This window comes from Heterodontus francisci, chromosome 4 (assembly GCF_036365525.1).
Source record: "Heterodontus francisci isolate sHetFra1 chromosome 4, sHetFra1.hap1, whole genome shotgun sequence".
In the NCBI taxonomy this organism is placed as follows: domain Eukaryota; kingdom Metazoa; phylum Chordata; class Chondrichthyes; order Heterodontiformes; family Heterodontidae; genus Heterodontus; species Heterodontus francisci.
The window spans coordinates 72,482,457-72,508,022 of NC_090374.1; the positions used below are offsets into that span (position 1 = coordinate 72,482,457).

General features: G+C 44.0%; 1 protein-coding gene across 1 annotated transcript in view; it reads left to right on the forward strand.

Annotated features, from left to right (window-relative positions):
• Nucleotides 1–25,566, forward strand: part of LOC137368796 (uncharacterized) — a 78,969-nt gene that overhangs the window by 37,414 nt on the left and 15,989 nt on the right. The window contains exon 7 of the mRNA XM_068029002.1: nt 9,276–9,388. Coding sequence (XP_067885103.1) covers nt 9,276–9,388 — 113 coding nt within the window. The remainder of the gene's footprint in view (nt 1–9,275; nt 9,389–25,566) is intronic.

The window sequence follows — 25,566 nt, forward strand, 5'->3', positions numbered from 1 at the left end:
GGATCGAGAACGAGAGGGCACAGATTTAAAGTATTTGGTAACAGAAGCAAAAGTGACATGAGGAAAATCTTTTTCACGCAGCGAGTGGTTAAGGTCTGGAATGCGCTGCCTGAGGACATGATGGAGGCAGGTTCAATTGAAGCATTCAAAAGGGAACAAGACAGTTATATGAAAAGGAAGAATGTGCAGGATTACGGGGAGAAGGTGGGGTAATGGAAGTGAGGGAATTGCTCTTTCAGAGAGCCAGTGCAGACACAATGGACCGAATGGCCTCCTTCTGCACTGTAACGATTCTGTGATTCTGTGATGTTGCCAAAGGGACACTGGTCAGGTAGGACAATGCTACCACTATCAAAGTCGGGTTCTGTCAGACTAGAGCTGCCAGTGAGATTTTAGTCAGGTTACTTCCAGGCAGCCAGTAGAAGTGGGACAGGCTTTGAACTGCCAGCATGAGTTGAGCTGCAGCTGCACCCCCTTACACCCCCAACGCCCCTCCTAAAACAGTCACCAATTATCTGTCAACAAAATGTACTACCTCTATGATGCATCCAAGTTTTGAGCTTCTTTTGAAAGGCCAACCCTCCATTTTGAGTGCAGAAATCAATTTTGTTTCCATTATATCTCTTCCTCCCCGTCCAGGACTGTGTGGTTTTATCATGTTTGACCACCAACAAAGACTTCATAGCTTTCAACAATCTCTTAGCAAGCAACTTTTGTTTCTTTTCTTCTTTAATTGACTTTCTGCCCTTTTTATGATGGAGGCAAGACAGATATTTTGATCTTTTTCTGCTTACTATCTGTCTTGATTACAAATTTACTCATTTGCACCCAGGCAGAACTATAAAGCAGAACTATCCATTATACCCCAGCTACATGTCTATTATGCAAGACAGACAGAGAAGGATTTGCTTTCCCTATACTGCATCCCTTGTTTGCACTGTACTCTGATCCCTAGTAAGGTGTTTTAAAGATCAGAGGGAAACTGGACAGTCCCTTCATTTTCTCAACAGTGCTCTACAACTTAAGAACGCATCCTTACTGAAACAAAATGACATTCGTTCTTTATCCATACCAAATCTTTGACCTCACACAGCTAGTGTTACTGAGCAGCAAAATTCAGAGTGAATTTCTGCTTCAAAACTGTGGTGACTGAAGGAATGCAGATTGACAGAATTGAGATAAAGCTGTTCATCCTCTTCTCATAGTGTTTGACATGGACCTGGGTTTCACAGATACATCACCAATCTATCAGCAACTTTTTCCAGTGATTATTTTATAATTTGAATGATTATCACAGGAAATGAAATAGAGTTCATCTGTTTCTGTTGGAAGCTGTAGTATAAGGGTCTGAAAGGGTTAGTCTTAGAGAGTGTAAAGAATACCTCCAACCATGGTGATGTAAGAGATCACTTGGGAGAGACACTCGAAGAGATGTATCATGGCTTTTGGAGGAGTCAGACAGGTTGGTGTGGAGTGTAAAAAGTTATATTGTAATAAAGATGAGTGTTTAACTACCCTACAGACTCTCTAGCTAGAATAATTAAGGTGGCAGCGTACCGAACAAGCACATAACAGAAGCCTACAGTCCTTCTCAGGCCCCCTCCCCCAACTCTGTTTCCGGTACATTGATGACTGTATCGGTGCCATTTCCTGCTCCTGCCCCGAACTGGAAAACTTTATCAACTTTGCTTCCAATTTCCACCCTTCTCTCACCTTTACATGGTCCATCTCCAGCACTTCTCTTCCTCGACTTCTCTGTCTCCATCTCTGGGGATAGGCTGTCCACTAATATTCAGACTCCCACAGATAACTCGACTACACTTCTTCACACCCTGCCTCTTGTAAGGACTCCATTCCATTCTCCCAGTTTCTCTGTTTCCAACGCATCTGCTCTGATGATGCTACCTTCCACGACAGCGCTTCTGATATGTCTTCCTTTTTCCTCAACCGAAGATTCCCCTCCACTGTGGTTGACTGTGCCATTAACCATGTCCGGCCCATTTCCGGCACTTCTGCCCTCATCCCTTCCCCTCCCTCCCAGAACCCCAACAGGGTTCCCCTTGTCCTCACTTTCCACCCCACCAGCCTTCACATCCAGAGGATCATTCTCCGCCTTTTCCGCCACCTCCTGCATGATGCCACCACCAAACGCATCTTCCTGTCCCTGCCTCTGTCAGCATTCCAAAGGGATTGTTCCCTCCGCAACATCCTGGTCACTCCTCCATTACCCCCGATATCTCGTCCCCTTCCCACGGCACCTTCCCATGCAACTGCAGGAGTTGTAATACCTGCCCTTTTACCTCATCTCTCCTCACTATCCAAGGCCCCAAACACTTCTTTTAGATGAAGCAGCAATTTACTTATACTTCTTTCAATTTAGTATACTGTATTCACTGCTCACAATGCACTGGGGAGACCAGACACAGATTGCATGACATCTTTGTTGAACACCTCCGTTCAGTCCGCAAGCATGACCCCGAGCTTCCGGTTGCTTGCCATTTCAATACAATCCCATGCTCTCATGCCAACATTTCTGTCTTTGGCCTGGTCCAGTGTTCCAGTGAATATCAACATAAGCTTGATGAGCAGCACCTGATCTTTTGATTAGGCACTCTACATCCTTGTGGACTGAACATTGAGTTCAATAACTTCAGAGCATGACTAGCCTTTTTTTGTATTTTATTTTTTAACCATGTGCCTGCTTTTCATGTAGTCAGAGCTGCTCATTAGTCTGCTATTAACACTCTCTCTGGACTAATGCTTTGTCTTTCACCACAAGCATTAACACACACTTTGTCTTTGTCCCAGGACAGCTTTGTTATTTAATCTCTCCTGCCCTATCAAACACCTTCCCCTTTGTTCTCTCCCCCACATCCCTCCCCTTCACTTGCTTAAAACCTAATTCTTTTCTAACCTTTGCCAGTTCTGATGAAAGGTGACAGACCTGAAACGTTAACTTTGCTTCTCTCTCCACAAATGCTGCCAGACCAGCTGAGTATTTCCAGCACTTTTTGTTTTTGTTTCAGATTTCCAGCATCTGCAGTATTTTGCTTTTATTATAACAGAAGCTATTTGGTCCACAGGATCTTAAATGATCACTTACAGGTTTTGTTTCTAAACTTTCTGCTTTTATTTCCTTTTTCCATACCATACATTATATTCCAGCAAAGAGAGCTGGGAAGCAACCTATTCCCCCAGCATCTGTCAAAAGAAGGTGCATGAAATCAAGCCCAGAGCAATCCCCAACTGACCCTTTCTCCATCATTATATGGCAGTATCGTACATGCAATCCCATGTCTTAGCATTCCGTGGCATGGTGCGTTAGAGCATCAATGAATGGCACCATCATAAACAGCACATAAGAGTCATAGAGCAGGATTTTATTCTGCTCTTGGAGATGGACATGGAGTCAGGGGGCAAACAAAATGGCAAGGAGTGCTGTTCCCGACGTTGCACGGGCCCCCTGCCATTTTGTCCGGCACATGACGACCGTCCCCAGACCAATTGAGGCCCTTAAGTGGCCAATTAATGGCCACCTAAGGGCCTCATCCCACTCCAGTTCAATTTTATTGAAGGTGGAGGGGCTGCGCCACATGGAGATGCTGCCAAGTAAAGCCTGGCAGCCTCCTAGCGGTGTCGGAGATAGTATCTCCTTTGGGGGCAATCCAGGACCCCCAGAGGAACACCCCTCAGCAGTGATGGCTGCACCCCCCACGAAACCACCCCCACCCGCACCAGCAACCCCCCCTTCCCCATTGCTAGGGCCTGCCTGAATGGTGCATAGGAAGGTGCCGTGGGAAGGGGACGAGGTATCGGGAGGAGTGACCAGGATATCGCAGAGGGAATGATCTGTTCGGAATGTCGATTGGCCGGCAGCTCTGGAAGCAGGAGCTTGTCCCTTAAAGGGATGGCGCCCCCGATGGCAGGCAGTTAAATGGCTGCCCACCGTGAGATAGCCATGGGCGTCCAACAAAGGACTGAGGCGGGTCTCCCCCCACCCCCACCTTCTGGCCCATAGAGTCATTTACAGCACAGAAGGAGGCTATTCGTTCCATCGAGTCTTTGTCAGCTCTCCATAGAGCAATCCAGTCAGTTCCATTCCCCACTCTATCTCCGTAGCTCTACAAGTTTATTTCCCTCAAGTGCCCATCCAATTTCCTTCTGAAATCTATTATTGTCTCCACCCTCTTAGACAGTGAATTCCAGGTCGTTACCTCTCACTGCGTAAAAAAGTTCTTCCTCACATTCGCCCTGCATCCATTGCCCAAAACCTTCAATATTTGTCCCCGGGTTTTTGTACCATCAGCTAATAGGAACAGTTTGTCTTTGTCTACCTTATCCAAACCTGTCATAATCTTGTACACCTCTATCACATCTCCCCTCAATCTCCTTTGCTACAAGGAGAACAACCCCAGCTTCTCCAAACTAACCTTGTAGCTAAAATCCCTCATCCTTGGAACCATTCTGGTAAATCTCCTCTGCACCCTCCTAAATACCTTCACATCCTTCCTAAAGTGTGGTGACCAAAACTGGATGCAGTACTCTTGTTGTGGCCTAACCAGAGCTTTATACAGGTTCAGCATAACTTCCCTGCTTTTTTACTTACAATTCATTTATGCAAATACAATAAAATCTGAAAATTGAAGCTCTAGCCAACTCAGGTGCAGTTAGGGCAATGCATCTTTCGGGGTGCAGAGCAATGGTGGTTTTCGTGTCGAGGATCCCTTTATACAACAGAACAGTTTGACTAAAGACCTATTTCACTTCCTTCCAGTAACATCCAGCCTTCAGTCACTGAAATGCATGATGTGCTTTGCTTGTATAATTTAGAAATCTTAGTTAGACTTGTTTATTTTACTCTCCAGGTTGTTACAGCAGTTAACTAAAATGTTTAAATAAACAGTAATCCTGACAATTTTGCAGTGTCATATTTTGCTTCATATTTGTAAATACACTTAATTTATACTTACTAATGTTTGTGGTTACACCATTGCCTTTTACAATTCTCTTCAGTACAGCCAATTAGTAATAGATGGGTACTGGATTGCCTTGCAAGGCTCTATAGATTATCATCAGAAAATATAATGCTCACAATGCTACAATTTCTATTTACAGGGCAACTTTAATGTCAAAGTAAGTGCTTTGAATGTTATGTACTTGTCACAAAGGAGTCCTTTCATTCTTAAGCATTTTTCTGACAATTCCTGTGACAGAGTTCTTCTACAAAACCCCATCTTATTGATCCACTTCAGCTGCTAAATGCTACAGCATTTGTGCTGTGAGTGGTACACATTATTGGAATATGTGCCCACATGATTGGACCAACTGGGCCATTCATAGGCCACGTCTACTATGTTTGTGTTTAATCTCAATTAAAACTTGTGTAAATGCTCAGTAGAAATGAACTAAAACTAATGTTGATATACGATAGGTCCATAACAAGCCTAGTCACACTGACTGTAGCAGGAAGGAATGGATATTCTCTAAGGATCACATTGGAATACATCACAGCATACTTGCTTAGGTAATCAGCAGCCAAAATGGATGAGTACAAAAAGCTTGGAAATTCTGTCCCTGGGATATACGTAGTTCCAAACTAAAATTGCTCTTTAAAGACACGTACACATTTTTGCAGGGAATTTCATACCCTTACAGCAAACTGAATGTTTACCAATCATATTGCTTTCCAGTTTTCATTCTTCCCATCATTCTTGCAGGGCCGGTAAGTTGAGATTTTGTTACAAGTGAAGAAATTACCATAACTTTTGGTTATCTCACTCTATCCAGTGATCACCCCAGTAATATCAAGGGGCTGAATATTCCCGACCCTGTGGTGGCAGGCTTGGCAGCAGGGGTGGGGCGCGGTGCAGGGCCAGGAAAATAGGAGCCGTGGCGGGATGTCTGCCCGACACATTCCCGCCACCAGGGACCTTTCCTGGGGTGGGACGGGAAGCAGGTCTACGGAAGCAAGCAGCCAATTTATATAGTTAAGGCCCCAGTTAGGGGCGATTTTGCAACCTCGCCAGCATTTGCCAGTGGTGGAACCGCCAGCTTAATGGAGGTGGCCTCCCTGTGGCAGGCTGGAGGATCATCAGAGCTGGAGGCTCCATGCCCCAATGATGGGGCCCCAGACAGGAAAGCCTACACCCGCGTCCCAAACGATCCATCTGTAGGGATTCCCATTTGTTCTGAGGGGCCGAACGGCTTCGAAACCTGATCATTTTTTATCTACCTGAATGCATTCATGTTGAGGCACCCTCATGGTCCTCGATCTGCCTCTGCAGCACCCACCTCTTTCAGCGGGGCTCCCAAGGCTCCAGAGCTGCCAGCCCTCTGATTGGGCCTGGAGCATCAGGAGCCCGCCTGCCATCCTTAATTGGATGGTGTGCTCAGAGGCGGCCAATCAGGAGGATGCCTCCGGGAAGAATGCAATGCCAGTCTCGCTGCCGGCAAGTGCAAGCTTGGGACCCTCATTTAGTTCCAAAGTCGGGGTCCTGAAGCCCATGGTAAAATCCAACCCAAAGAGTCAAAATGTTAGCCTAATGCAGCCAACTTCAATTGATTGAGCATTGTCTAGGGTCCAGCTGGTTATACGTTTAAGTACAATATACTCGGTTAGTCACATTCATCTGCCTCAGTAAGATCATTATAATGAGGTCTTTGGCAGGAAATGAAGCATTTTGTGGATTCTAAATTTCCACCTTGGAGGAGTGGTGGAGCATTTGGCTTTGCCTGCTCAGCTCTCACCTCCTGATACTAGTAAATTCACAACATAAATGGTCACGGATTCGATCTTTAACCTGATAGCATAGCAATTAAATATATTTGCCTGATTATTGACTGGTCACCACCATACTATCAGGTCAACCCATTACAGTATCTCAATAATAAAAAATTTACCCATCAAGTTGGCTTTTCCAATGACATTTCACAGGATTTCGAGTCTCAGTAGAAAAAAGGAGCATTCCAATGTGCTCCAGATGTTTCAACAGTGATATATTCTCAACTAAATATTTAAGGGTTTGAAAAGAAACTGAACAATCTTAAAACAGCGGGGAAGTGTGACAGCTGTAATATAACACCAGTACACATAGAGTTATGTTGCAAGGGAAATTCCTGGGAATTGACTGATGGTGCCTGATGATTGTCAATCAAAGTTCATTTTTATTTATTGGTCTATGATATATAAAAGTTGCAAAATCAATATGGAGTTGAATCAGCAATTCTGCGTTTTGTTATCAACTGCCCATTTGTTATTTGCATAAATATATTTGTTTTACTCTCCACTACCAGCTATTTCTGGTTACAAGTAAATTTAATTGTTCATCTTGACTTATTGAATATAAAAGGATCCTACTATATAATGAATGCCTGCAGCAGCAGGGAAATATAGCAGGAAATGACTTGGATAGCACTGTAGGCATTATTTTCTGTTTGTTTGAATTAGTATGTGAAAGGTGAGCCTTCCCAGGCCTATCATCACCACTTTTGTGATTAAAACCTTGCAGGCCGAGTACTAAGAGTCCCTGTGTGTGAGGTGTACACACTTCACTTATCTGTCAATCTCTCAGCCCACTGGCTTTTCAGGCTTTGGAGAGGAAACATGCACTGTTCAGTTCACCTCCTGATAAGGTGAACTCTACTGAAGCAACATGCTTCAGTAAATAAGATTTAATGGAAAATCAAACCCAGCCTCTCTACTTTAGATAGAGGAGGTCAGTAATTCAACAAGTTGCAAATTAGTTACAAAAGAACTTGCAGAATGCTGCCCTTCAGCAGCACAGTGGCAGATGTAGTTATTTGGTTTTTAGTGCTTTGATATCAAAGCTCTGCAGTTAGATCCGAGCTCCCCAAACAAGATATTTCTCACAGTAATGGCTATTGATTGAATGTGGGTTGTGGGAATCCACTGATAGTTATAGATCTTGAGAACTGGTGTACTGTTTAGGTTGTTTGGTAAATAAGCTCTTGGAGTCCAGAGATATCTCTTCACTCAGCTCCCCAGGGAAAATCAGTTTCAACACAGTCCTAAATGGGGCCTTCTGTAGCACTTCACGGTCTCTTTCCAAACTATTAAACTAGTCTAAACAGCTAAGTTATCATTAAAAACTACTGCAGCAACTCATGAGCCATTTTGGATTACTGTATTATGTGTTTTTAAGGATAGAATTCAAAAGACCTTCAAGCTCACAAAAGATTTTTACTGCTTTTTAGTTTGTTGAATTTTCAGTGTTATTGACTAGTCATGTCCCACTGAAGGAGTCCTTCATCTTCCAACCAGAAGGGTGAAAACCAACAATGTCACAGATTCCAAATATCAGTAACCAGTGCTGTCTTGAGAGTCCGTGTGACAACATCGGTTTATTTTGTTTTCTTCTCTTCCATTCCCTCCCCTAGAGATGGGAGCTTCACTAACATATAGTAGCCTGGTAAAAAAGTTCAGCAAAATTTGCCCAGTGAAGAGAAGCATTTTGTAATCATCGTTGGCAATGGGATTTGAATTCAGTCCCTTTGAAGTTCCTAGAGTTACCACACAAACTAAGTTTTCAACTTTACATTTAAATCTTTCCAAATTTATAACTAAGAGATATCATTGTAAAATATATGATAATGGTTCAGCAGCCCACTTTACATCTCTCTCTATTTTTATTTCCACAAATGTTATTTTTAGTCAAAACCTACCCCTAGTCAGTCTGGAGGAGATTAATGTTTGTGGACTGTGCAATGAACTGATATCTCACACAAGGCTTTTTACAAACATAATTCTAGTGAATAACCGAGAAAGCAGACAGATAATCAAGTTTCCACTGTATATTGTTGAAACTATTCAGCTTAAGCATATGTAGGAAGTCATATTGTTAGTCAATTGGTGAACAACTCGGCTCTGGTGTAGCAAAAAATTCAATGAGCTTTACCATTTTCTTTCAAGATTTGTATATATTTGAATTACAGACTGAATATTATATATGTTGTTACTTACTCTGTAGTTATTTTTTGTTCATTTTATTTGCTCACATTGGCAAATATTTGTAAATTAAATTTGTTCAATTATTTATCAATGCGATAGTGTGTTTAAGAGAACACAGGCATCTGTTTGCCTTTACAATTTGACAGTCATGACGGACTTAGTTTGCTAAACAATATCTAATTGTCATATTTAGCAAAAAGGTGCTGAAATGCTTCTTTAAGAGGAAGAGGATACACTTCTGTGTTGTTTTTCCAAACTCTTTAAAGTGCTCTGCAGCTGTTGACGGTTGTTTGTACTGGCATTGCAGAGCGGCACCATGGGAATAAGGAATCTGATTTCAGTGAAACTGGAGAGAACTTCAAAGGGGACAACCACTATCCCAAACTGATGGAACCTTCACAGGAAAAAAAAAGGGATGGGGTAAGGAGCTGCACAGCACTATCTCTCATTTTGTCTCAATAATCCACACCAAGCTCCACCTCCATTTAAGCAGGGATGCAACCACAGAGTTTGAGTCATTAACTTTCAGTGTGACTTGAATTTACTTTTTGACTTGCTTTAGAAATTGAAGTTCTGTGGGAAAGGGGAATTTTTAAATGGAGTCTGTCTTCTCTGATTTAATGCTAAGAGAGAGAGAGATGTGATGGAAAAGAAATTTGATTAAAAATTAAGTATATGGTTTTGACAAGATATTGCAATCTAATACACACACACACATGCACAAAAATATGGAATCTACACTGCAGTATTTCTGATCCTTACCTTTCCTCATTATTGATTTCTTCTTACATAGCAGCTTTCTTCTCTGACTTTCTCTTTGCCTGTTTTATCTCTTATCCCTCACTGCTCCATCCTTTCATGCAGGAGGTTAGGATCCAATATCTGATAAACCATAGATAATCCACAATACTAGGATATTAATGGGATTACCATCATTGATCCAACACCATCAACATCCTGGGGGTCACCATTGACCAGAAACTTAACTGGACCAGCCATACAGGTACTGTGGCTACAGATCAGAGGCTGGGAATTCCGCAACAAGTAACCCACCTCCTGACTCCCCAAAGCCTGTCCACCATCTACAAGGAATAAGTCAGGAGTGTGATGGAATACTCTCCACTTGCCTGGTTGAGTGCAGCTCCAACAACACTCAAGAAGCTCGACACAATCCAGAACAAAGCAGCTCACTTGATTGGCATCTCATCTGCCACCCTAAGAATTCAGTCCCTTCACCATCAGCATACCATGAGTGCAGTGTGTACCATTTACTTGATGTACTGCAGCAACTCGCCAATGCATCTTCGACAGCACCTCCCAAACCTGTGACGCCTACCACCTAGAAGGACCAGGATAACAGTCACATAGGAACACCACCACCTGCAAGTTCCCCTCCAAGTCACACACAGTCCTGATTTGGAACTATATTGTCATCCCTTCATCATCAGTGGATCAAAATCCTGGAACTCCTTGCCTAACAGCACTATGGGTCTATCTTCACACTGACTGCAGCAGTTCAAGAAGACAGCTCATCACCACCTTCTCAAGAGCATTTGGGGAAGGGCAGTAAATGTTGGTCTTGCCAGCGATGGCCACATCCCACAAACAAATAAAAACAATTCAATCAGCTGCTGTTCCACCTCCCCTTTTACTCCTACACAAAAAAGGACATTATGGGGTAACTTTCTGAGCCCTTGCTGGCAGTGAAGTATCTCTCTCATGACCAACATATATTGGAATATTGCAGCATACTACCTGCAATTTTCCAAAGCATGCTGACGTGTGGACCCAGAAAACTTTGGCTTACTAACCTTCACAGACAAGAAACAAACCCTGACTAATTTCTAATGTAAGCTGCATTGATTGATAAATAGAATAGGGCATTTCAAGGAGCACTATACTAGGAACACTAGGAACAAAGATCCTAGTTAAGCTATTTATTTTGTTTGTCAATGCACAGCATGATTTGTTAATTGTGTGATTATATGCAGGTGATGGGAGTTAATTGGGGTTTTAGTTGAGCACTTAAAAGCAGATACTCACTGAGACTGGGAGTGGTTTGTGTGAAGAGCTACATGTTTGTAATCCTTTTACTCTGCACAATAAATGTGAAACTGAGCAAATATAGGCTCCAACCTTAACCTTCTACAGCAAACTTTCTGGAGTTAAACATGGTAGCAGAGGACGGTTGCCTAAAGCTGTCGGTTGGAAAATAGGAAATTTTGTTTTGGATAGAAAACTAAAGTCTCAAGGGCCATTGTGAAAAATATGGCAGAAAGCAAGTGAAATTGTCAGGGTAGTTTAGTTTAGTTTAGAGATACAGCACTGAAACAGGCCCTTCGGCCCACCGAGTCTGTGCCGACCATCAACCATCCATTTATACTAATCCTACACTAATTCCATATTCTTACCACATCCCCACCTGTCCCTATATTTCCCTACCACCTACCTATACTAGGGGCAATTTATAATGGCCAATTTACCTATCAACCTGCAAGTCTTTGGCATGTGGGAGGAAACCGGAGCACCCGGAGAAAACCCACGCAGACAGAACTTGCAAACTCCACACAAGCAGTACCCAGAATTGAACCCGGGTCGCTGGAGCTGTGAGGCTGCGGTGCTAACCACTGCGCCGCCCTATGATTACCCTCTGGTGTTTTTGGAGTCTGAACCATATGAACAGTGGAAGAATAAAGTGGATATGTGGATACCGGTTACATTTCTACCAAAGAGGAAACAAGGTATTGCCTTGGCATTGTTACTTCCTACCAAAAGTAAAATCAGAAGTAAAGTGTTTTCTGAACTGGATGCTCGTCAGTTGGATACTGATTAAGGGTTGGATCTTCTGTTAGAATTCTTGGATGAAATTTACAAGAAAGATGACCAATTGAATGCTTATGAGGCATGGTCAGACTTTGATAGATTTTGGAAAACAGATCGTTATTCAATGCAGGAATATATCATGGACTTTAACAGAGCGTATAAAAGATTGAGGAAAATCAATTTTGGAGATCCCTGGTGCAGTGCGAGCTTTTAAATTGCTAGATTGTGCCAGGGAGGTCACATATGGACAGGCACCTGGTTCTAACTGGGGTTCGGTTCTTGGACAGAGACTCCCCGTTGGACCAAATGTCCGCAGCCTTAAAAAAAAATTCCTGGGGAAGAGTCATTTCCTGCAGTCCTGGTAGAACAAGTGGGACACTCTGCGGTGACACAAAGAATGGAGGACTCGATGTTTACAAGATTTAGAAATAATCCAGGTACTGGAAGAAGGCCTAAGTACAATGGAAGAGTTAAAGACAGGAGGAATGATGAGAAAAGCACCTTGAGCAGGTCTGAATATTACAGTGGAAGACAGGGTTGGAACAGCAATCAAAGGTGAATGAATCCCAGGAATGCCCATGAAACACTTAATAGGTGCTTCACATGTGACTCAAAGTATCATTATGCAATGAACTGCCCTAAGCAGAGGGGCAGAGTCCTCGTAAAAACACAAGACACAGAAAATTCTGAGGCCGAAGAGGAAGATACTGATGGATCTGAAGGAATTGTACTAGTCACAAGGAGTTTTAGTCCTGTGATGAATAGGTTGGTTGTGGATTTGTTCAACTGTGCGGTACTGGATAGTACATGTACATCAACAATATGTGGAACTGATTGGTTACAGTGTTATCTAGATTCACTCAGTTGTGAGGATCAATGCAAGGTTAAGAAGTATTAAAGTACTACCAGCTTTAGGTTTGGTGATAACACATTGAAGGCACTGAAGAGTGTAGTAAAATAGCTGGGGTAAGCCACTTTATCATTACTGATGTAGTCTCCAGTGAGATATCTTTAGTGTTGAGTAATCCTTCAATGAAAAAGACACAGATGAAACTTAATATGGAGCATAAGGCAATTGTTTTTGGGAAGCCAGTGAATTTGCTATTTACCCAGACAGGCCATTATTGTACACCATTAACAAAACCTGATATTTTTAGTCCGAGTCATAGAGAGATACAGCACTGAAACAGGCCCTTTGGCCCACTGAGTCTGTGCTGACCATCAACCACCCATTTATACTAATCTTACATTAATCCCATATTCCCTACCATATCCACACCTTCCCTCAATTCTCCTACCACCGACCCACACTAGGGGCAATTTACAATGGCCAATTTACCTATCAACCTGCAAATCTTTGGCTGTGGGAGGAAACCGGAGCACCCGGCGGAAACCCACGCGGTCACAGGGAGAACTTACAAACTCTGCACAGGCAGTACCCAGAACTGAACCCAGGTCGCTGGAGCTGTGAAGCTAACACCAAATACAGCAACAGGCAAGAGAGAGGGACCCAGGTTTTCTGATGTGGCACTGGAGGCATTAATCCAGGAGGTGGAAAGGAGAAGTGAAGTCATGTATCTCGAGAGGGCCAGGAGGCTCTCTAGGCATAACCTGAGAAGGGAATGAGATTAGGTGGCCAGGGAGGTCAGTTCCTGGAGTCTCACCCTGAAGACCTGGCTGCAGTGCCAGAAGACACTCAATGACCTCACACAGGTGGTCAAGGTCAGTGAATGCATCTTAATGTGACATCTTCTACCCACTGCTCCATCAACCTCATGCCACTCAATGCACCATTACCCCATCACGCACCCATCAGCAATCTCTAGAAATCAGGACACAGGTCTAACATTCAGATACTTCTCTGCACCCTTACATATGTACCAATGCTGCCAGCCTCGCACCAACATCTCTCAGCTTCCACATACCTCCAGCTATTCAGTTATGGCAAGCACATCACCCAAACACATTGCAACAAACTCACTGACACTCTCCCTTCTCTCTTGCAGGGCAAGGTGGCTCATAACAGGAGGGAGCAGCACAGAACCAGCAAGTGACAGGCATGTTTGCATCACCTGAGCCCTCTGGAGGTGACTGTGCTCTGCATCATGGGGACAGTTGTGATTGAAGCCACCGCATTCGGGGTCACCAAGAACAATCAGGATGACCGTATGTTCCTGGCTTATGCCCCTTCTCAAATGCCACCTCACCCTCATCCTGTGATCTAGCATGAAGTGAAAGCTGCGGATGGTGTGACCACAGACCTCGCATCTCTTCCCTTATCCCACCCTCTCCATCTGAATTTCTGTTTTCAGGCACCTAAGAACCTCCATCTGGTCATCCACAGTAGCCTTATGATGGGCACAGCTACACCTGACCTCTGATGAAGAATCATCAACACCTAATCTGACACTCGCAGCCACCGGCTCAGCTACTGCCACTGCGTGAACTTTAGAGGGTAGTATAGAGTCGGGGTCAGCACTTGGTGAGTAACTGAGCAAAAATGGGCTGCTGCCTGGCCAGGAGGAAAGAATGTTTTGTGTACCAGCTCACCGGAGGCCAAGGTCGCAGATGGGTTCTGCTGCAGAGGACTCCGAAGAGGGCTTCGTTGGGGTAGCGTACAGGAGAATGCTGATAAGCATGCACACCAAACTGCTTGATGCATTGGCAGGCCTGTTGTCACTATCAAGCAGTATGGAGGAATCAGGCTCCAATGTGGCACAGGGCTACGCACCGATCTTGGAGCCCATTCTTTCCAGCATGGAAGTGATAGTCAGTTCCATGATAGTGCTTGCAGATACAGCCATGATCGAGTCTGGTGGTCAATATCTCAGCTTTTGTTGCAGCACAGGTGGAAGCTGCCCAGTGGATGCTCAGACTAAGGTCATGACACCCATGCTTGATGCCACGCAGGCTCAGACTGCTGCCATCGTGGTTGTAGTGACCAGCACTCTAAGGGGCATCAAGCTGTCACAGCAGTCCAGCAACCTGTTCTCCAACAAATTACTAGGATTGCTGAGGTACCATCCGGGGTGTGTGTCAGTTGCTTGGTGGAGCATGAACCTACACTCCTTCATCAGGATGACTGCATTTGTGCACCTGCACTGACACTGCCTCTCCACCAGTGCCCTTGCTCTTGCCTTTCAACCAACCAGCCCTGGCTGCTGCTGCCCTTGCTGAGGTGGTGCAGTCCGAAGTCGGGTCCACAAGGCCCAGAGCTGCTTGAGGTCAACCTGCAAGGCCATCTACAGTCTCCCCTAGTGAAAATCAGCAGCCTTCCAGCAACCACGCTGCAGCCATTGGGGTAGCACTGTGTATCACTAGGACAGGCAAAGGCAACCACGAGACATGTACTGAGGGAATGCACAAGGGTGAATAATTCAGTTTTGTATGTATTATTGGAAGGGTTTTTTAGTTGGTGGCTTTTATTTCAGGCTAAGAGTATGCAGCAGATGGATTGAAAGATGGGGAATTGTAGAGTAACTTTAATGTTATGATGACATCTTAGGTGAACTGGACTCTCAGTATACACTCATGGACAACTTGTCCATGCTTCTTCCTCTTTCTGCTCCAGAGGTAGTCTCTGTCTGGTGACGAGCACTGTGCCCTCATGATCGCTAGGTTGTGGAGGATGCAGCAGACCACCACAAACTTAGACAAACACTTTGAGTACTTGAGGGCACCCCCTGAATGGTCCAAGCAGCCAAACCATTGTTTCAGGATGGCAATGGTTTGTTCCACGACATTCCTTATTGCTGCATGACTCATAATAGACGTGTTGTCCTCTCATGGTTCATGGTTGGGTGGTGGAGAGTTATTCATCAGGTGGAATAATCGACTGGTGTAGAAACAGGGCCATTGTGATCTTGATGGCCAATGGCAGCGCTGTCCGCACACTGCTGTGGCAGAGTTCAATACATGTTCATTCAGGAGTCATTAAGAGGGGGCGTTAACTGGACCTGCATGGTCTGAAATGGCTGTGCACTAAATCAGCATTAGAGGCTTTTTGGCATCATGATCCACCCACTCTGCATGCTTCTACCATAGGCACAGCATGCCCACGCTAGCACCCTGTCAGCCAGGGCAAGCCATGCCATAAGTGGCTGGAAGCGTCCCATCCAATCTGTTTCAGGTTGGGACTTCCATAGAGCCAGAACCAGCAGTGCTGCAGAGCCCAATTTTTTGGCCTAGGTCTGTCTTCTTTAGGATCTGTTCATGGGCCAGGAGAAGCAGGAGTGCTTGCCCCACCCCCCAGTCCCATCAAGCAAACCTGTTAATCCCCCCCAGCAACTGGATACCCCCCACGCCCTCAACCTGATGTCTTCCTGCCTGTGATCTCCTCCAACATTTCCCGCACCCCACCCATGTCCTCTACAGAGCTCCCCCAATCGCTCTGATCTCTACCATGATCTTCTTCCCTTCCCTCCAATCTCTCCTGTCCCCTCCCTCATTGATGTTACCCCCCCCCCCACCCTGCCCCAAGCCCCAATTACTTAGGCCTCTCCTATTGGTGGCCCCTGATCTCTCCCTTCCTCCTCTCTGCTCCCTGGCTGTGGCCTGATGCCGAAGGCCTACCTCAGTGACAGCCAGTCAATCTCTCAATCTGGCTGCCTGCAGCAATGAAACCGTCCAAAAATGGTAATCAGGACCTGCCATTAAATTCAATAGGACCTGAGGGACACCCATTCTTTCGGGCAACCTGACCGCAAACTGCCCCATACTCTCTTCCTGCCTGCCCTTCACATTAGGGCCCCAGCACTCTCTCTGTCTGTCTGCAGCCTTTCTACCATATACCTGCTGGTGTTATACAAGGCATATATGCTGGAATGGTCAACTAATTACAGCCTCATATTTTTTTAAAGGATGTGATCATCATGAAAATGTTTGGAAATCCTATCTTTATTTGCAAGTATCGTATGAAATAATATAAATCACATCAAATGCATCACCATATCTCTTATTTGTTATAACTTCATGATGGAAATAGCCCATATTATGACTCTTCCCTTCCATATAGAAACATTTGCTCTACACTTTTCAATGAAAAGAGATCATTCTGTACCCAAGAAAGCTTTTGTACACTGACAGCCAAGACGACAAGATTTGAAGAAAAATGGTATTGCCACTTCAAATGCAAAATATAGAATCATAGAATGATACAGCACAGAAGGAGGCCATTTGGTCCATCCTGTATGTGCTGGTTCTTTGTTAGAGCTCTCCAATTAGTCCCATTCCCCAGCTTTTTCCCCATAACCCAGCATTTTTTTTTCCTTTTCAAGTACTTCTCCAATTTCCTTTTGAAAGTTTATTATTGAATCTGCTTCCACTCTGACAACGGGGAGCGAGTGCAGTAGTGGGACTGACAGGATAGCTCCATAGAGAGCCAACATAGACTCAATGGGCCGAATGGACTCCTTCGGTGCTGTTAATGACTCTGACACCACCCTTTCAGGCAGTGCATTTCAGATCATAACTCGCTGTGTATATTTATTTTTTCCTAATGTTGCCTCTAGTTCTTTTGCCAAATACTTTCAATCTGTATCCTTTTGGTTACGGACCCTTCTGCCACTGGAAATATTTTTTCCTTATTTACTTTATCAAAATCCTTCAAGATTTTGAACACCTCTATCAAATCTCCTCAACCTTCTCTGCTCCAAGGAGAACTACACCAGTTTCTCTAGTCTCTTGATGTAACCAAGTCCTTCATGACTGGTACCATTCCAGTAAATCTTCTCTGCACACTCTAAGGCCATGGCACCTTCCTAAACTGCTGTGCCCAGAATTGGCCACAGTAATCTAGCTGGGACCTAACTGGTGTTGCATAAATGTTTAACATAAGGCGCTTGCTTTTGTACTCTAGGCCTCTATTTATAAAGCCAAAGATCCTGTAAGCCTTTTTAACAGCCTTTTCAACTGGTCTTAACAGCTTCAAAGACTTGTATGCAACACCCTCGGGTCTCTCTGTTCCAGCACCCTCTTTAAGATTGTACCATTTAGTTCATATTGCCTCTCCTCACTCTTCCTACCAAAATGAATCAGTTCGCATTTCTCTGCATTGCATTTCATCTGCCATTTGTCTGCCTATACTCTCTGGAATTTAGATGAAATGAGAGGCGATCTCATTGAAACCTGCAAGTTTCTGAATGGGCTGGATAGGGTAGACACTGAGAGATTGTTTCCGCTGGTCAGGGAATCTGAAACACTGGGGCACAGTCTCAGGATAAGGGGCCGATCATTTAGGACTGAGATGAGGAGGAATTACTTCACTCAATGTTCTGAATCTTTAGGATTCTCTACCCCAGAGGGTTGTGGATTTTTAACCTCAACTCCACATTCCTGCCTACCCCCAATAACCTTTCACCTCCTTGCTTATCATGAATCTATCTACCTCTGCCTTAAAAATATTCAAAGACTCTGCTTCCACCGCCTTTTGAGGAAGAGAGTGACACTGCTGAGGCTGCAGGAAGAAGAGGGAACCTCCATTTTGAGGCATCCTCAAAGGCCAAATATGTTTTGGTACTGTCCCTGGGGAGGGGCGCATCCTCCAGCAGCGGCATCCAAGCTACAGGGGTGGCCATGCAGGAGGGCCCTTCCAGGAACCCACTAGGAAGCCATCACGGTTTACCTGGCATTCTCCCCATGCGACAGCAGCCCCTTCCGATTTTGGTAAAATGCCAGCAGGCGTGGGAAGTGGCCATTAATTGGCTGCCCACCTCCAGTTGGCGGGCAGCCATGCTGCTGGGGTTCCCTCCGTTGAGAATATACCATGATGGTGGGAAGACATTGGGCTTCCCTCCTGCACCTCCCACCCCTATTTTACGAAGCCGCCTGCCTCCCAGCCCTCCAGAGGACTGATAAAATGCAACCCAAAGTCTGAATGATTCCTCACCACTGACATTAGGCTGATTGGCCTGTGATTGCTGGGTTTATCCTGCTCCAGTTTTTTGAACAGGGATGTAACATTTACAATCCTCCAGTCCTCCAGCACCACTGTCCTATCTATAAAAAAAAAATTGGAGACTGTGGCCAGAGCCTCCACAATTTCTACCTATCTGAATTTCACCAACCTAGGATGGATCTCATACGGACCAGGTGACTTTTCCACCTTGAGCACTGCCAACCTTTTATGTAGCCCCTCCTTATCTATTTTTATCATTTGAAATTGGCAGCATCCTGTGCTTTAGTGAAGGCAGATGCAAAGTGATCATTTAGTACCTCAGCCATGCCCTCTCCCTCCACAAGAAGATAAACATTTTTGATCCCTAATTGGCCACACCCCTTGTTTTATTCTTTCACGAGATGTAGGTGTAGCTGGCTAGGCCAGCATTTATTGCCCATCCAGGCAAGTGGAGAGTATTCCATCACACTCCTGACTTGTGCCTTGTAGATGGTGAACAGGCTTTGGGGGAGTCAGGAGGTGAGGTACTCGCCACAGAATTCCCAGCTTCTGACCTGCTCTTGTAGCCACAGTACTTATATGGCTGGTCCAGTTAAGTTTCTGGTCAATGGTTAAACCCCACCCCCACCAAAGGATGTTAGTGGGGGATTCAGCGATGGATATGCCACTGAATGTCAAATGGAGATTGTTGGATTCTCTCTTGTTGGAGATAGTTATTGCCTGGCACCTGTGTGGCATGAATGTAATTTGCCACTTATCAGCCCAAGACTGGATATTGTCCAGGTCTTGCATATGTACACTGACTGCTTCAGTATCTGAGGAGTCGCAAATAGTGCTGAACATAGTGCAATCATCAGCGAACATCCCCACTTCTGGCCTTATGATGGAGGGAATATCATTGATGAAGCAGCTGAAGGTGGTTGGGCCTAGGACACTACCCTGAGGAACTCCTGCAGTGATGCCCTGGGATTGAAATGATTGACCTCCAACAACCATAACCGTCTTCCTTTGTGCTAGGTATGGACTCCAACCAGTGATTAACTTTCCCCCTGATTCCCATTGACTCCAGTTTTGCTAGGGCTCCTTGATGCCACACTCAGTCAAATGCTGCCTTGCTGTCACTCTCACCTCACCTCTTGAGTTCAGCTCTTTTGTCCATGTTTGAACCAAGGCTGTAATGAGGTCAGGAACTGAGTGGCCCTTGTGGAACCCAACTGAGCGTCAGTGAGAAGGTTATTGCTTACTAAGTGCCGCTTGATAGCACTGTCGACAACACCTTCCATCATTTTGCTGATGATCGAGAGTAGACTGATGGGTTCGATAATTGGTTGGGGTGGATTTGTCCTGCTTTTTGTGCACAGGACATACCTGGGCAACTTTCCACGTTGTCAGTTAGATGCCGGGGTTGTAGCTGTACTGGAACAGCTTGGCTAGGAGCATGGCCAGTTCTGGAGCACAAGTCTTCAGTACTATTGCCGGAATGTTGTCAGAACCTATAGCCTTTGCAGTATCCAGTGCCTTCAGGCGTTACTTAATATCCCCTTGAGTGAATCGAATTGGCTGAAGACTGGCATCTGTGATGCTGGGGACCTCAGAAGGAGGCCAAGATGGACCATGCACTCGGCACTTCTGGCTGAAGCTGGTTATAAATGCTTCAGCCTTGTCTTTTACTGACTACCTTTTACTATTTATATGTTTATAAAGGACCTTTTGGGTTCCCTTTTATGTTACCCACTATCCATTCCCATACATTCTTCTGCCACTTTGATTTCATTTTTCAGTTCTTCCCGATACCTTCTGTATTAAGCTAGATTTTCTACTGAATTATGGGTCGGGTTGTTTGGGGTGGGGGTTGTTAAAGTCTGCAAAATCTGTTTCCCAACTCAAACCCACCTTCTATCTGCCCATTTCTGACTTTAACTGAACCCTGAGATGGGTGGGGGGGGGGGGGGTGACCAATCCACTCTAAAGAGGCAGGTTGGAACTTTAAACATGATAATGAGGCTGCGAATCTCATTGTCATTCTACTTTACAACTTTAACCACAGTCGGCCAGGTTTCCCCAGGTAACCCACGGTGAGGACTTGGTGAATTCAGGAGGTGAGTGCATTTCCACCTGGATCCAGGTGCCTGCCTGAGAAGCCTGCATGAACCCCCACCAACCTTCTCTTTCCCATCCCCCTACCAATGCCTCTGATCTCACTTTCACCATCAGGCCTCCAATTCCCCACCACCATCAAGCCCTGATCTCCCTTACCACTAGGTCTCCGAGCCTCTCCCAGGCTCTGATTCCTCTCACCACTAGACCGGCCCTTGCACTCTAAACCCATCTTAGCCTGCCTCACATTAACTACCTGAAACTAACAAAAGCATTTTATAGCATAGCAAACATGATGGCAGTATTACCACTCAACTTGCTACTGACCAAACATTTTAATTGTTCTGATACATTGTCCATGTTTTATGATTTTAATGATCAAGAGCAAATTACTGTCGGACGACAGTTAGAGATGTTGATATTAGGGTAATTTGATTAAATCAGGTCAGACCTAGAGTCATAAACCATTTGAACTTGAACCACTTTTTCTCCTCTGCACTCAGTTTATCATTATTATTAAACAGTAAACTCTGTAGGTAACACAGGCCATATTGATGTCATAGAACTCGTATTTAAATGTGTAGGTGAGCTGTTGGTCCTCTTAAGGCAGCTTCCTGTATCACCTGTTCGGAGCAGCTCAGCAAAATGGCACTGTGGCACCGTCAATGGGGAGATGAGTTCTTTCAGTCAATTCTTGGTGCCCTAACACTCCTGTTTCCATTGGTGGGAGGCCTGATAATTTAACCAGAGGCCTACAAAGATAGACCAAACATTGGAAAGAATGAGAGGACCATACCTACTCTCTTTCTATGCAGTCAATAATCATGGTTTCTTTGTCAAATAGTTTAACCTTTACAGTGGCAAATCATTCAGTTGTCGTCATGTTATTGGGACCAACAGTGCATATGCATATTCAGCACATTTCCTTGTTTTGACATGTCTATATGCATCAGATATTGACCTGATCATGCTTATGATACAAACTTAAGGCCGTGTCTTATCAAAATTAAGGCCTGAAATTAGTGAGAACTGCAAAAAAGCAATTAACTGTTTAATTAAACAAAAACAGAAAACCAGCTTAAAGAAACATTCCGCTACCATGTGTCCATTTTTCTTTGGGAAAGCCTTGCCCACAATTGTAGAATTCAGTGTGGGATCCAGTTTACATAGTTATTGTAGGGTAACAGGAAACTTTCTTGCTGGTAGTGTTGCCTCCTTTTTCGCATTAAGATCATTTATCCAAAAATTGGGTACTCCACAAATCAAGCATCTAGGTTGTGGACCAAATTTTACAACCCTTGCCCCTGACCAATCATGTTCTTTATAGCTGGTGAAGCCACAGAAAATCATTCCTCTGCTATGTACAATAGCTTATTTCAGTATTAACAAATTTACTAATTTGGATTGTTTACTTCCACATCACCTTTTCAATCGGACCACACAATTCTAAAAGTTACTCATAAAGTAAGAAAACTGATAACAGTGAATTCTGTGTTTAGAAATGACATCACATAAATATGGCCAATATGACAGTGAAGGTTGTGGAAAAACAGGTCATATTTATTCGGTGAGAATGACACCCAGCAGCCCTTCCTGACCACTGAGAAGGACAACATGTTCACTGGGTTTATGCTGAGATTTGCACAACAGATTCACATATTTCAGTGGCATTTGGCAAGAACTCTGAACACTTGATGCTTTTGTGTATCATTGAAAATGGCGGACTGAGAACAGCAGCGTATCAGCTGTTGTATAGGGCGATGGCTGCATTAATATTTGTTAACCTGCCCTGTCTTAATGAGGTAACACTAACAGAGACTCTCAATTTTGTTTCACTGCTGTGGTCCTTCAATTTATTACATCCATGTTCAACCCAAATCAACTTCCTTGGCAGAACAATCATAGATCTGAATGCTGGCTGTTCCAATCCCACTGTTTTAAGAGCAAAGATTATACCCTATTTGTTTTGCAGTACTGGCAGTGATAGCCCACATGCATTGATGATTTTTACCAGTTCCTTCTAAGGCATCACTGTAAGGACAAGGTTGCTCTCTTTTCTGACCGCTTGCGTATTAACCTTTTGTGTGATGACACAAGATAAGGGCTCATTGAGTTGGGGGTAATATATCAGCATGGTTAGAGGATTGGTTAACGGACAGGAAGCCAAGAGTAGGGACGAATAGGACATTTGCCATTTGGCAGGCTGTGACTAGTGGAGTGCCACAAGGATCAGTGCTGGGGCCTCAGCTAGTTACAATCTATACTAATGACTTAGGCAAAGAGACCGAGAGTAATGTATCTAAGTTTGCTGATGATACAAAGCTAGGTGGGAATGCAAGCTGTGGGGAGGACACAAAGAGGCTGCAAAGAGATATAGACAGATTAAGTGAGTGGGCAACAAGGTGGCGGATGGAATATAATGTGGGGAAGTGTGAAGTTATTCACTTTGGTATTAAGAATAGAAGAGCAGAAATTTTTTTAAAAGGTATGTAACTTGTAAATGTTGATGTTCAGAGGGACTTAGGTTTACGCATACAAGGAACACAGAAAGTTAGCATACAGGTACAACAAGCAGTTACGAAGGCAAATGGCATGTTGGCCTTTATTGCAAGGGGATTGGAGTACAAGAATAAAGAAGTCTTGCTACAATTGTACAGGGCTTTGGTGAGACCACACCAGGAGTACTGTGCGCAGTTTTGTTTTCCATATCTAAGAATGAATATATTTGCCTTGCCAGTGGTACAACAAAAGTTCACTAGGTTGGTTCCTGGAATGAGAAGATTGTCCTATGATGAGAGGCTGAGTAAATTGAGCCTATACTCTCTGTAGTTTAGTAGAATGAGAAGTGATCTCATTGAATCATACAAAATTCTGAAGGGGCTTGACAAGCTAAATACTGAGAGATTGTTTCCCCTGGCTGGGGAACCTAGAACACAGGGTCACAGTCTCAGGATAAGGGTCCGATCATTTAGGACTGAGAGGAGGACAAATTTCTTCACTCAAAGGGTTATGAATCTTTGGAATGCTCTACCCAAAAGGGTTGTGGATGCTCCATCATTGAGTAGTTTTAAGGCTGAGATATAGATTTTTGATCTCTCAGGGAATCAAGTGATATGGGGAGCAGGCAGGAAAGTGGAGTTGAGGCAGAAGATCAGCCATGATCGTATTGAATGGTGGAGCAAGCTCGAGGGTTGTATGGTCTACTCCTGTTCCTATTTCTTACACTCTTATGGATAGAGCCAGTCATATGTCTTTTTTCTTATAGCCTGTTGGAAAGGTACAATGGGACAGAAAATAACTGTCACTGCAGCTTAAAGCAAATGATTGCATGCACCGTTGTCTTTATGTTGTTCTGATGTTACGGAATATGTTCTGCAATTTAATAAAAGAATTTGCATTTACATAGTACTAGGAACATAGGAACAGGACTTGGCCATTCAGATTTTTACTACCCTTTGTGTGAATAAGTGCTTCATGATTTCATGACTGAATAGCCAAACTCTAAATTTAAAATTATGTCCCGATGTTCTTGACACCCCACCAGAAGAAATAGTTTTTCCACTTCTCACATTGTCAGGAAATCTCTAACACTTCACAGCCATTGCATTTATTTTTGAAGTGTAGTCACTGTTTTTACTTAAGCAAACGTGGGATCCAATTTGCACACTACACAGGATCATTTTTGGCAGGAGCAAATACTGCTCTACAATCTTTTACACCACCTGAAGCCTAGGTTTAAGGTACTATCCAAAAGACAACATCTCCAATAATTCAGTACTTCCTCAATGCTGCACTGATGTGTCAACCTCGATTTTGTGCTCAGGTCCCTGGTGTGGGGCTTGAATTAACAACTTGCTGACTCAGATGTGAGAGTGATGCCACTGACAAAACTGTAAATCCATCCTTTGGGTGATATGTAAACCAAGGTTCCATCTACCTGCTTTCATGGACATAAAAATCCCATGACGCTATTTGAAGACAAGCAGAATTCTCCCTGTCAAAACATTGATCCCTCAACCAACACCATACAAAAGAGATTATATAGTCATTCATACATACATTGATTGTTTATGGGGTCTGTCTGTGTACAAATTGACTGTCACATTTTCCAATTTAACAATGTTGATTGCAAAGTTATAAATTTGCAGTAAAGCATTTTGAACCAACATCAGGACTCAATCTTCTCTGCCCTGGACTCCTTCCACCCACCACCAATGGGACCCTCTTATATCCTTCAAGAGATCAGGACACCTCATCCCAACCTGTCAGTAGCCTTGTTGGTGATGAGCAGAATTTCCACCCTTATAAGGCCAACCCAGAATCCAAACATAGGACAGGATTATCTGGGTACCAGTCTAGTTTCAAGTTTCCACCAGACTCTTACTGATGTTACAGTGTGAGTCTGCCAGAATGCCAAGGAAATTTGGTCCCCATTTCACTTGCTGGAAACTTAATCACAGGGGACAAGCATCTACTATTCTCAGGACCCTCCCCATGCTAAAAAGTGAACTCAGATAAATCATGAGCCTGCTCAGATTCACTGATGAAGGGAAAATGTTCACAAAATGTTTTGATACCTTGCTTATTGCTTCCTTCTCAAAGTCTAAACCTAAGTAGGCATTAACAAAGCTATAGAAATTAAAGTGGGGACAAACGTAGCACTTGCTGCAGGAAAAGGTTACCTTCATCCCAAGTGCAACAGACTTTTCTGAACAAACTGGCTGCAAGCTAATTTCAACACTAGGATTGTGACCCAAGCCAAATTTAAAGCCCAAAAATTTTC